Raw genomic sequence first — 12,255 nt, forward strand, 5'->3', positions numbered from 1 at the left:
GTTTAATGTAGGTGGCATGACTATATGACATACATACATCTATGTGTGGTGGGTTGACCCTGGCTGGACACCAGGTGCCCACCAAAGCTGCTCTATCACTCGCCCTCCTCAGCTGGACAGGAGAGAGAAAATATAATGAAAGGCTCCCGGGTCGAGATAAGGACAGGGAGAGATCACTCACCAATTACTGTCGCAGGCAAAACAGACTCGACTTGGGGAAATTAGTTTAATTTATTGCCAATCAAATCAGAGTAGGGTAATGAGAAATAAAAACTAAATCTTAAAACACTTTCCCCCCACCCCTCCCTTCTTCCTGGGCTCAACTTCACTCCCAAATTATCTACCTCCTCCCCTCCAGCGGCACAGAGGGACGGGGAATGGGGGTTGGGGTCTGTTCATCACACGTTTCTGCTGCTCCTTCCTCCTCAGGGGGAGGACTCCTCACACTCTTCCCCTGCTCCAGTGTGGGGTCCCTCCCATGGGAGACAGTCCTCCATGAACTTCTCCAACGTGAGGCCTTCCCATGAACTGTTCCAGCGTGGGTCCCTTCCATGGGGTGCAGTCCTTCAGGCCACCGTGGGTCCCCCACGGGGTCACAAGTCCTGCCAGCAAACCTGCTCCAGCATGGGCTCCTCTCTCCACGGGTCCACAGGTCCTGCCAGGAGGCTGCTCCAGCGCGGGCTTCCCGCGGGGTCACAGCCTCCTTCGGGCATCCACCTGCTCCGGTGTGGGGTCCTCCACAGGCTGCAGGTGGATATCTGCTCCACCGTGGACCTCCATGGGCTGCAGGGGCACAGCCTGCCTCACCAGGGTCTTTACCACGGGCTGCAGGGGAATCTCTGCTCTGGCGCCTGGAGCACCTCCTCCCCCTCCTTCTCCACTGACCTTGGTGTCTGCAGAGTTTTTTCTTTCACATATTCTCACTCCTCTCTCTGGCTGCTGTTGTGCAGGGTTTTTTTTTTTCCCCTGTCTTAACTATGTTCTCACAGAGGTGCCACCACCGTCGCTGACTGCCTCGGCCTTGGCCAGTGGGGGTCCGTCTTGGAGCCAGCTGGCATTGGCTCTGTTGGACATGGGGGAAGCTTCTAGCAGCTTCTCACAGAAGCCATCTCTGTAGCCCCCCTGCTCCCAAAACCTTGCCACACAAACCCAATAAACTATGAGGAAAAACAAATTGCAACAAAGAGCAGTACAATACATCCCCCTGTTAGATTGAGTATTAGTGACCACATAGACTTATACTAAAAACCAAAGTTTGTATGCCCTATTTTCTTGTTTAGAAATCTGTTCAGTTGCCATAGTTCACTCCTTGTGTCAAAAAACAAAATGGCTAATAACCGATTTAATTGACATACTAACATCAGGAAGCTTTCAGGGGGTGAAATAAAGTTAAACCAAATTGTTATAGTACTGATCTGGCCTGCTGTTTTAAGTGTGGCTTTTTAAAGGCTTTTATAGTTTTTTCTATAATACCATATGTTACATTTTGCAAATTAAAGGGACGTGGATAGAGTAATACAATTACAATGCAATTAAAATATATGTACTTTGTATGATTTACAACTGTATGTTTTTTTGTGTGATATTGGGTTTCTACGCTTTGACATTTCAAGTCCAGTTGCAAGGCACCTCTCTCTTATCATACGGCTGTGTAGCCCTAAGCTTCGGTGTCCCCCTGTAACCACTCCCAGGGAAAAACCTCATCTCATCTTCAGCCAGGTGCTCAGGATAGAAGGGATGAACTACCCTTGTATGCGTCTATTACTACTAAGGATTACTGCCTATATGTTAAAAGGTTAGATTACAAGCCTCACTTATACTTGGCCAAAGTTAGGTAAGAAGAATCCCAATGGTATGCCAAACAATGCAGCTTCTGCCACTAACCGCATTCAGATGAGATGTTTATTCTGCATAAAAAGAGGTGCAATAGAGCTGTAAAATTAGAACACATTTATTTGTTTGCTATGCCCTGCCTTGCAAGGGGTAACAAGCAGTTCCTAATGGCTTCAGGTCGAAGCTGAACCCTTCCACCTGAAGGTTTGCATTTAACCTGAGTAGCCCTCAGATTTATTATTTGCTGCATTAAGGATAGACACGTGCATGACTATTGCAGGACTGGGGACTAACAGATGCTAGTCAGTGGAAAGCTTCTGGGCAATTACTGCTGTGTGGGAGAGAGAAATGTGCCTCTTCACAACTCCTTTTACCTGAGAAAGGTGGAAGACAGACCAGGGGTGCCACATAGCAGGATAAAGGTAGCCAACAGTTCAGCTCTGTGTAAGGATCTAAGCAGCCAAAGGTGGCAAATGAAGCAGAGAGCAGGACAAGTTCCCATCTCTGCTGCTGCTGCTATTTGACTAAGAGGCACTGCTGGCCAGCCTGCACAAGTGGGCGTGAAGCCCAGCAGTTCAAACTGAGAGCCTGAAATTGTAAGACTCCTTATTTTCTCTTTTCCCTGATCCTAGAAAAGAACAAATAGACTTTTGAAGGTGGACTTCCCTGTGTAAGGCTGTGGTTCGATGACACAATAAATTCAATTTTAAGCCTCCTTGTAACATAGAACACAGCGCTAATGTGGTACAGGCTCACCGGGTCTGCTAAAATTAGTTAGTCCACCTACGTTTTTTAAAGATTGCACTGGCTAGCTTTTGCAGAGGATCAGGTATCATCTCTCGCCCTGCGATTTGTGTAAAATCAGGATCACCTCCCTGTTGCACACTAGATAATTTGACAAGAACATGTTTTTGTGCCCACACGTGATCCAGATGAAATTTTTGCTGCAGGGTGATTTGCTGATGCACAGAGCCAGTATGAATGATTATGGAAAGAGGGCCTGTGTTTTAATGATAAATTTCATATTTTCTTCTGCACTGCAATGAAAAAAAAAGCAAGATTCTGAGAAGAAAACATATGGGAAACATGAGAAGAACCTGATTATGCATTGATAAGCATGCTGTCAGGCACCCTAGAAATTACTTCTGCCTGAGGCTGTGCAAATAACTAATTCTTCAGTTTGGTTGCTGAACTGGAAGAAAAAAAACCCAGCAACCTGTTATCCATTACCAAAATGAAAGTCCAACATGGATTGCTTTATTCAAACATAATGTATTTTTTTCCTTTTTTCATAAATGCTTGAAATTAAACATAACGGACAAAACCACTGGAGGGTTGCTACGGGTCATCCTTTTACCCAAAGGTACAGGAGGTAGTACACATATCCAAAATGTATAATATCTAGATTAAATTGTTTTGAAGGGGGATCTGAACCCAGCAGGGAATTTGAACCCAAAACACCCTAAGCAGCACTTCAAAGTATTCTGCACTGAGACTCATGGTATCTTTTGCTGAAACCATTTCATTTTCCGTGAAAAGTTATTAATCAAATCTCTGACTCAGTGATGTTCCAGTTACTATACACAATGTTAAGGATATTGCCCTAAAATGCAGCAGACACTTGGAATGCATACACATACACACACAGACGTTTGTATGCACAATTCAGCATTGCATAAAGAGAATTTAGCTAGCTTCAAATGATCTGGTGAACATGTACGGAAGCACTGCAAAGCAACACCGAGGTGCTGGTCTATCTCCCAGAACCAGCATTAATGCAGTAGCACAGTGTCGTACTAGCAAAGAGAACCACCCTACCTCTCAGCAAAACTAATTAGACTAGCTGGAGTGCCATGCTTCTGGCCCTGAAGCTAGCCACAGAGCTGGCTGTCTCAGCCCAGTGCTTCCTAACTCCTTGTAGTTTTTAGTGCTTCCTTCAGCTTCTTATGTTAAAGCCTGTAACAAACTTAAATTTCATGCATTGTAGTGGAGTACACAACTATTTCATGAAAGATGGATGCCACCACTAAATAAATTTCTCCAGTCCCAGTGGTCTGACAGACTAAATGTGAATTCACGAATAGTTTTCAAGATAGCCAATCCCCCATTCTGGAGACTTGGCTATTCTCCAGTTGTTTTCCCACCATCATGTTCTAATTGTGAGCAAGTACAAAAGTAACATTTAGGAGGGAAGGAAAGATCTAAACAAGTTGCTTGAAAGATGGTCTTTATTCTGCAAACATATTTGCATGTAATTATGCAATTAAAAAACAGTGAAGATATCTAAGCTGTTTTTGTGGGCTTTGGAGGTTTGCATGAAGTCAAACATTTTTCCATCCTTCCTCATATGAAAACAACAGGCACTTTTCACCCTGTGCTGCAGCAAGTGCATTTCACTGATGGAAATCATATGCTTCATCTCCAAATCCAATGCATGAATATGCATAAAAATATTCTTATTGTTGGGGGAGAAACATGAGTAAGATCTGTTACAAAGTTGGCAAGACTGGGGTAGGAAATAGCTTCTACACATCAGGAGACTAAACAGGCTACAATTCTTCAGATTGGAAAGAGAGATGAGCAGGGTTATGAGAGAAGTCTACAGTGTTGTGAGTGGCATGGAAAAGGTTACTGTAGAATGATTACTCATTATTTATCACAAAACAAGACCTAGAGAGCACCCAATCAAGTCATCAGACAAGTCTAAGACAAATAAAAGGAAGTTCTGTTTCACAGAGTGCATAATTAGAGTTAAATGCACCATCACAAATCTGTGGGGAGGATAAAACTATACACATGCTGAAAGAGAGACTAGAAAAATGGAAAATGGGAGTCTACAGTGGCCCAGTTGCACTTCAAATTAAGATGGCCTCAGAATTACAATGCTAGCACTTCCTTGGAGCACGGCACCACTTCAGGAGCCGCCACACTGGGAATTAATACATGGTGAGCCACAACTTCCTTACTGATTTCCTCTGAATCAGATGGCAAGCAGCCTCAGTCAGCAGCAGATTACTTCTTTCTCTACACTGAACGTATCCCCCATTCCCCATCCCTGCTTGCTCCTTGCTTGCTCACTTGGGAAGGGGTGAAGCACTGCCTGGAGGCTGCTCTCAGTATCAGTAGGGACATCTAACGCTGGGAGCCCTCCAGGGAGCAGGGTGACAATGCCTTGCTTGCTGTATCGACAAAGGATGATCTAGAATTAATGAAGTGGACACAGAGGGATGGTGCAGTGGGAGTAAAGGGGAAGTGCTCAGGTGCTGTGACTGAGCAGGAACAGAACAAGTGCAGTTCCAGGGAACAGGACCCACCTCACAATATTTATTCTTAACTGCTTGCTCTGCAGAGGATGGTCTTGCTGCTGAGATTTATAAACAGTGAGAGAAGCAGCTTATCCTGAGTGAATGATTATAATTATTCGCTCATGGTCTAAAACTTATTTGGTTCTTGGCCTTTGCTTCTGGTGTTACTCTGGAATTGTAGTCTAACATTCAGCAACGTAACAAATGGATGATGCTACCATCGAGGCCTGTTATTTGTTGTGACCACAGTGAACAGATAACAGTGTGAACATTAAACTGAATTTTAAAATAAACAGAGTCCGTCTGCTCCCCTTCTCCCCAGCAACACTTTCAAAGCCTACTTGCAAACTCCTGCATGATGACTCCAAAAATGCTACAACACGAGATCTTTGCTCTTGCTCATAAAAATAGATTTATCAAAATTATCACGTGGAACTATTACTACAAATGCATTCCATATGAGGAGAATCACTGTAAGTAGGACACAGAGGAAGAAATCTCACTTACAGTTTCAGCTGTGGTATCTGTCTCACACAGTCAACACTTTTAACTCCAGAAGGCTGTGTATGTTCAAAAGCCAAGAGCATGTTCTTTCCTTTCCTGTTAGAGACTTGCACAGAAATACCAGGGAAAGGTTTTACCATTTTGGATTACAATTCTCAATGTAAAAGGGCTACGGTATTTAGGTCAGAGCATTTGAATGAGACAAGAAAGTCTGATTAAAAAATTCAGTCCTTTTTAACATGTAATGTTGGTACTTCAGAGAACAAAAATACAGGAATGATCACAAAAATTGAACTGGGTCAGCAATGTCTCTTTTCCTCTCAAACACTCTTGAGTGTTGCCAGCTGGAAACTTGTGCTACGTTACGCCACAGCAACTGCAGAATAATTTTGTAGCCTGTACTCATGTCTTAATTCTCACCCTGGTTTTAGAGGTATTCTAATGTAGTGTGAGAGCAGCCACAGAAAGTATTTGGGTGGTACTTTTGACAGCTAATTATCATATTTCACCACTGTATTGAGTTTTACACTGTGTTGCATAAAGTTAATTTCACAAATGTAAGAGAAAAGTGTATTCTCTTCACTGACCTGTATACTGCATTGGAAAAACATTTGCAGGACTCTCTAGGTATACTATCAACAATAATGGTACGTATGTGTAATGTTTTTGCTTTCTTGTGTTTTTATATGCATGGATAAAATATAAAATAAGACAGATTGCTAATGTGCTAACTAAAGAAACACAAAAATCAGTATTATTTTCATGTTGGATCCCAGAAGCAGGTTTTCAAAGGCACAAATGGCAGGGTTGCCTAAACCCCATGGAAATTCACTTATGACACATTTATGCCTTTGAAAATCTGCAGCTTTGGATTACAAAAGACCAGAATCAAACCTAAAGGCTTTGATCCTAATACCATTTTTACAAAGCCAGCAAAGATATGCAGTTGTTCAAAGAAGACGTCTACTTATTGCAGAGTATGTTCAGGTCATAAGAATGCATTCAGTCAATTCGTAACAGAAAGTACTTAAGGACCTGTGTTATTTCACACATAGGAATAGACTTGCTAGAGAAACTGCAAGTGAAGGGAAGTAAAAGTGTGCGAGGTTCACCGATACCTTGTATAGCAAGGTTTGAATACCACTTAAGTCCTTTATTGGCATAAGTTGCCATCATTCCACAGAGGTCAATTGAGTTATATCCATGTATTCCAGCATGGCCCTCTACTATCACCTAGACAGAAAGAAAAATCTAGTCCAAACCTTACAGATTAACAGATCTTAGTAGGTTTAAGATTCAGACCTGTGAGTAACAACAGCAAGCTCCACAATATAGTGGTTTTTCTCATTGTTTCCAAATCTGTTTGGAAGACTGATTGATAAAATTGTGTGAAATAAACCATCAAACTACTAAGGTGGCTTTTGAGAAAAGGAATAGATTGTTATCACAGTTATTCATGTATATCAGTGCAGTCCCTTCTCCCCAAAACGTAGACTTTTGTTTATAGGTGTCATGAATGCAAACAGGTTATAGCATACACAGCCAGAACAGAAGTGTTTACAGCATATCTAACCCAAAAACATCCATGCAGAAAAAACCCCGGGATCTGAGATTGCAACAGTGTGTTAGCTTCGCCTCAGCCCTAAAATACATCCCCTCTGGTGCTGGAGCTGACAGTAGCCGCGGGGTCAGCCTGCACCTTCTGTGTGAGCTGCAGATGAAGAGCGAAGAGTGTGCATGCACTGGGGAGGAAGAGCTGAAGCAGGTGGCGGGAGGCAGCACCCTTCCTTTGCAATGGAAACGCACACATGCCCTCTCATGCACTCAGTGACAATGTCCTGACCTGTGGTTCACATAACTACAGTCATCTAAGAAGAAACAGAGAAATAGAAATAAGGCTTAGAAACTGACCTGTTTTTCATTTTCATCCTCCAGCCTCAGCCTGTCCTCAATGCAGTTCCTGGCCTGAAGGAATGCCTTCCTCTGAGCCCTTTCTGTCAAAATCCTCACAAAGACCCCATACAAATTTACACTGACAAAAAGGATTGCATTGGCCACAAGCTGTAAAAAAGAAAGAAAAATAAATTAATATTTTAAAATACAGATTTTTATTTTACATTTCTACTCAGCAAAATTAAAAAAAAAAGGCAAAAAAAAAAAAGCGCACTGTCTTTAAAAATTCTGCCTCACTAGCCATGTCACTGATACCCCTTCCCACAAACCAACTGCAGTGAAACAATTATAGCAGCTACCACATGTCTGGGCAAGCAATATTGCATAATACAGAACTTTGCATCTGCTGAAGTTAATTTCTCTTACGATAATCTGTAGCTTATCACTTTCATTCAGTATCAGTTCTTTCATCAGCCCATTGGCAGATCTGTCCATCTAATAAGGAAAGCAGTATCTTGACACAAATGTTCAACTGCGAGATGCCCAGAAAACCGAAATTATTTTCCTATGCCTTCGTAAAGTCGGGATATTATTGTCCCTTTTTTTTATAGTTGAGAAGCAAGGCACTGACAAAATCTGTGACTAAATCAAAATGTGTGCCTGGGTACCCCAAGCTTTCATATTGTGCCGTTTACACTTGGAAAATCTGCCTCTCTTCCCATATCTATACTATTAGCGACCATACTGTATTTTTTGAGAAATCATCGAAAATATTGTTGATACTATCCTGCAGCAGATCTCTCAGAAGGTGCTGAGTGCTTTCAAATGATGGCCCTTGGCACAAAGCAAGCCCCACTGCAGTGTTATAAGGAGAGACAATGAATTACTTTGGAATTACTTCTATGAACAGTGCTTTAATGAAGGACACATAAATGACCCAATTGCCCTTCTGGTTCTTTTTAATGTTTTTACAATATGTGATAAAGTTAGTTACCTAAGCTAAATAACTCGACAGTGGCTTGCACACAACCTCCCTATCTAAGACATCTCACCACATCTCTGATGTCTGAAACATGTCTTCAGATGGTAAATTCTGCAATGGAATGCAGCGTTTGTTTAGAAAGGAAGCAATAAGGCCTGTTTACCCAGTATCTTTTCAGTCTCATTCGCCATATTTACTCTAGTTACTACCACAGCATCATGATAAGGATTCACGGGACTCATAAATTCAAAAATTTCAGAAATCAGCTGGCACATAAATTGGCCAACATTGGGTATAATAAGAGCAAAGAAAGACATTACAGCAAGTAACACAATTCATGTTAAATTCCTATGCACCTAAAATAGTTCATAAAGACCATATAACTGACGTTTATTTCTTAATTCAAGGTATACGTTTCAAGCTAGTACATCTCTACTGTTGCATGATCTGCTAGTGTAAATCGAAGAGGAGACCACTGCCCTTGTTTGCACTACATAATGAGTCCAGCTGTGCCAACAACACAAATTTAAAAAAAAAAACAAAACCACTGACATTGTTGTAGAGGATGCTTACTGACTAACAGGACTAGGGTTGAAGGCTTGAATTCAGCCAGTATGGTAAGCAAAGATCCAAAATGACATCCAGAAACTCCCTGCTGATTTTGGAGAGCCTTCGGGAAATGTTTCACCCTACAAAAATAAGAAGGAAGTTTCTGATGTGTGTAACTAATGGCAGTATACGTCTCCATCTCCTGTGATCTCAGTATGGTGGGGAGAATTCAAAGATTCATTCTGGGTGGATTCTCCAGACCTTCACGGATTCACAAGTCCTCTAACTTTCACCTTCATACCTGGTTGTTATTAGTTAACAGGACATCAACAACAACTTCCCTGCAAACATTCTCACCAGTGCAAAATCAAAAGATACCCTGTGACAATAAAGGGAGCTATGCCTAGCATTAGTGTTTTCTTTCTCCTCAGATACCCAAAAAGAAGCAGTTATCTCACAAGAGCTAACACCAGTGAAGAATGGTGTTGCGGCTTCCTCCTGAGAACTCCAAAATGCAGGTTCAGGTGTCATCAGCCAGAAGAATTTCAACCTAGGACTCTCATATATCAGTTACTCACATCACTTCTCAGAGGTGGTAATACAGATGGTAAAACTTTGAAGATGAAAAGCAGTACACGAGCATATAATTTCATGATACAGGCTGAGCATAAACAGTCTGCAATTCCTATCCTGCTTTATTTTGCTTCATCATAGAGAACTGTTTGAGGTATATGAATTTTCAGCACAAGTTAAAGCCTACTAAAATGGAATTACTGTAGCAATTCCAGTAGAATCCTATTTTTAGAGACACGAATGTGGCCACACACACCTTATCCCTGCATTTTATCATGCTGAAGTGTAGTGACAACAGTGTATTTTAAAGCTAATTCTTAGAAGTGCAATGGAATAAAAATAGAAAGGATTTGTAAAGGCCGTATTCAAAGGCAGTAGAGAGAGCGCCCACAAAATAAACAGTCAAGACAGTTACAGACAGTCCAAATGCTTGACCTTGTCCATATACAAAACAGCTGTTAGTAACACAGGGTGAAAAACTAATACTATTTTTATGCACTGATATCAGAGTGGCCCAAGACATAAATAATTACTTCTAGAGAAAATAAAAAAGAGCCAACTCAGTTTCTGGTCTTCAACTGGAAGCAGTAAAAGACCATATATTGTAACAATCTGCCAGCTGTTCTGGGACTATCGTTACGATTTCACTTAAGCAACGATGATCACCTGGACTGGGGGTAACCAGTAGGTGGGTTCCTGCAATCATGCAGCCACTTTCAGACTCAGCAGGGTAAGTAATTTTCCGACATGCTTTGAACAGTTTAAGATAAAACAGAGGCTTAGCTGTCAGCTCTGGCCTGCAGGGAATCAGGAAAAGTGATAAAGCAAGTAAAAGATTCATACATTTCAAAATGTGAGAAAAGAAAGTAGGGCAGGTTGTCTCCTGAGGTAAGAGTTCCTTCCCTCCACAACCCGCTTTCTGCTTAATTACTATTTTTTCCCCAGTTGCAACCTACATACATCCCTCTTTCTAGGTTTCTCAAATGCATGCCATTTCCTGGTCCCTTTCATTTTAATATGTAAGTATGTACCTCTATATACACACATACATAACTTACACACATTATGTGCTGTAACTCCAGGAAAGACTGAGAGACTTGCTGTTAAAATTAAGCATCTTTGAAGAGGTACTGAGGCATCCAGAACTGCTGAAATATCAAGGAATTTAATTTAAAATCATTCCTACATCATTCACTATACTACTGCTTAGTAGCAAAAAGAGTGCTCTTCAGGTTTCACCATCACCTTCTATTTACAGAACTACCAAAAGAAACAATTTACTTAATGTAACACAAAGTGACTCAAAGACATTTTTATGCTGCAACCTCTTTCAAACAGTGTTATTCTCTCATTCCATAATGAGATTACAGGTCAGCCAGAATAAAAAAAAGGGCATCGGGGTCATGAAAGCCCTTTTTTTTTTTTTTTTTTTAAATTTATTTATTGTTGTCACTGAATCTTATATTGTGCATTCTGCATACCTGCTGCACTTCAGTACCAACATCCTGAGCTTGTCTAGTCCTTAGTAGGGTACACTTTCTATCACTGGATGAACTCTGGCATGGTTCCTCGTGCTGGCTCTAGAGGGTGTTACTAAAGGCAGTCTTCCAACACAGAGAGCTAGTTCTTGTGGGCTGCCTAGTCAGTGAAGAGGGACTGGCAACACCAGCAGGTATTTCAACCAAATTTCTGTCTCTCCTGTTTTTTTCTCCATTGACTTTCTTGGGTCTCAAGTTAGTTTTGGTAGGGAACTCAAATTGTGCAATACAGCAATGCCCATCAAGGAGTGAGCAAATAATTATGGAGCTAAGAAGCATGTAACATGCACGCACATACACAGGGCTTGAAGAGTTCAATTAAAGATCTCCTTTTTTTCCCCCCAGAATGATCTCCCACTTCTTGAGTGTCCCTTGGGATTAGTTGAGGGACTCTTTGAAGAGTCTCTTGAAACTTTTCTCTCTATTCCAGATAGATTTTATTCTCCACTTCTTTTTTCCTTCAAAGTAAGAATCCTCATGTGCGCATTCATGCATGCACTTGCCCTCTCTCAAACAAATGGTGAAAAATTCTTCTACGTGTTATTATTTGCCTTTTGAGAGGATTCTGCTTACTCAGCAGACTAATTCTGCTATCAGGTAAACAGTTGCATAGTAGATGGTTCAAACCTGAGGCTGATTTTCATTGTGGAGTAGCTTTCTGTTTGTCTGACAAAATTGCCTCATAGAAAAATGTGGCTATTTCATAAAGGTGTAAATGACTTCTGGATCACTCGAAGACTTTTTTATAAAGTGGCATTCATGTGGATGGATATTGAAATACCCAACTGAAGTAGACTAAATGAGAAATATAAATTACCAGAGAAGAAAAATTCAGGAGACTCCCTCAGAACTTCATTGTGCTTTCTAAAAGCTGGGATTGTGGTGTGAATGGGACTGAGACGGGATTTCAATAGTTACCACTCCCAGGATTATAATTTAGTGGCTAATATCAATACTCGATTTATTCTCAGCAGCATGAGTTCTCACAATATCCCATGAAGTAGAGAAGAGTGGAATATGTAGGAAATGTGGCGAGCATCTCCAGGTGAAGGTTGAAATTTGCAGAAAAGACAAGACC

General features: G+C 41.3%; 1 protein-coding gene across 2 annotated transcripts in view; it reads right to left on the reverse strand.

The window, feature by feature from the left end:
* Positions 1 to 12,255, reverse strand: part of ADCY1 (adenylate cyclase 1) — a 164,954-nt gene that overhangs the window by 111,683 nt on the left and 41,016 nt on the right. For both annotated transcript variants that reach the window (XM_076330729.1, XM_076330728.1), the window contains exon 2: positions 7,554 to 7,703. In XM_076330729.1, the coding sequence (XP_076186844.1) occupies positions 7,554 to 7,703 (150 nt within the window). The remainder of the gene's footprint in view (positions 1 to 7,553; positions 7,704 to 12,255) is intronic.

The sequence above is a fragment of the Aptenodytes patagonicus genome, chromosome 2, assembly GCF_965638725.1.
Source record: "Aptenodytes patagonicus chromosome 2, bAptPat1.pri.cur, whole genome shotgun sequence".
NCBI lineage: Eukaryota > Metazoa > Chordata > Aves > Sphenisciformes > Spheniscidae > Aptenodytes > Aptenodytes patagonicus.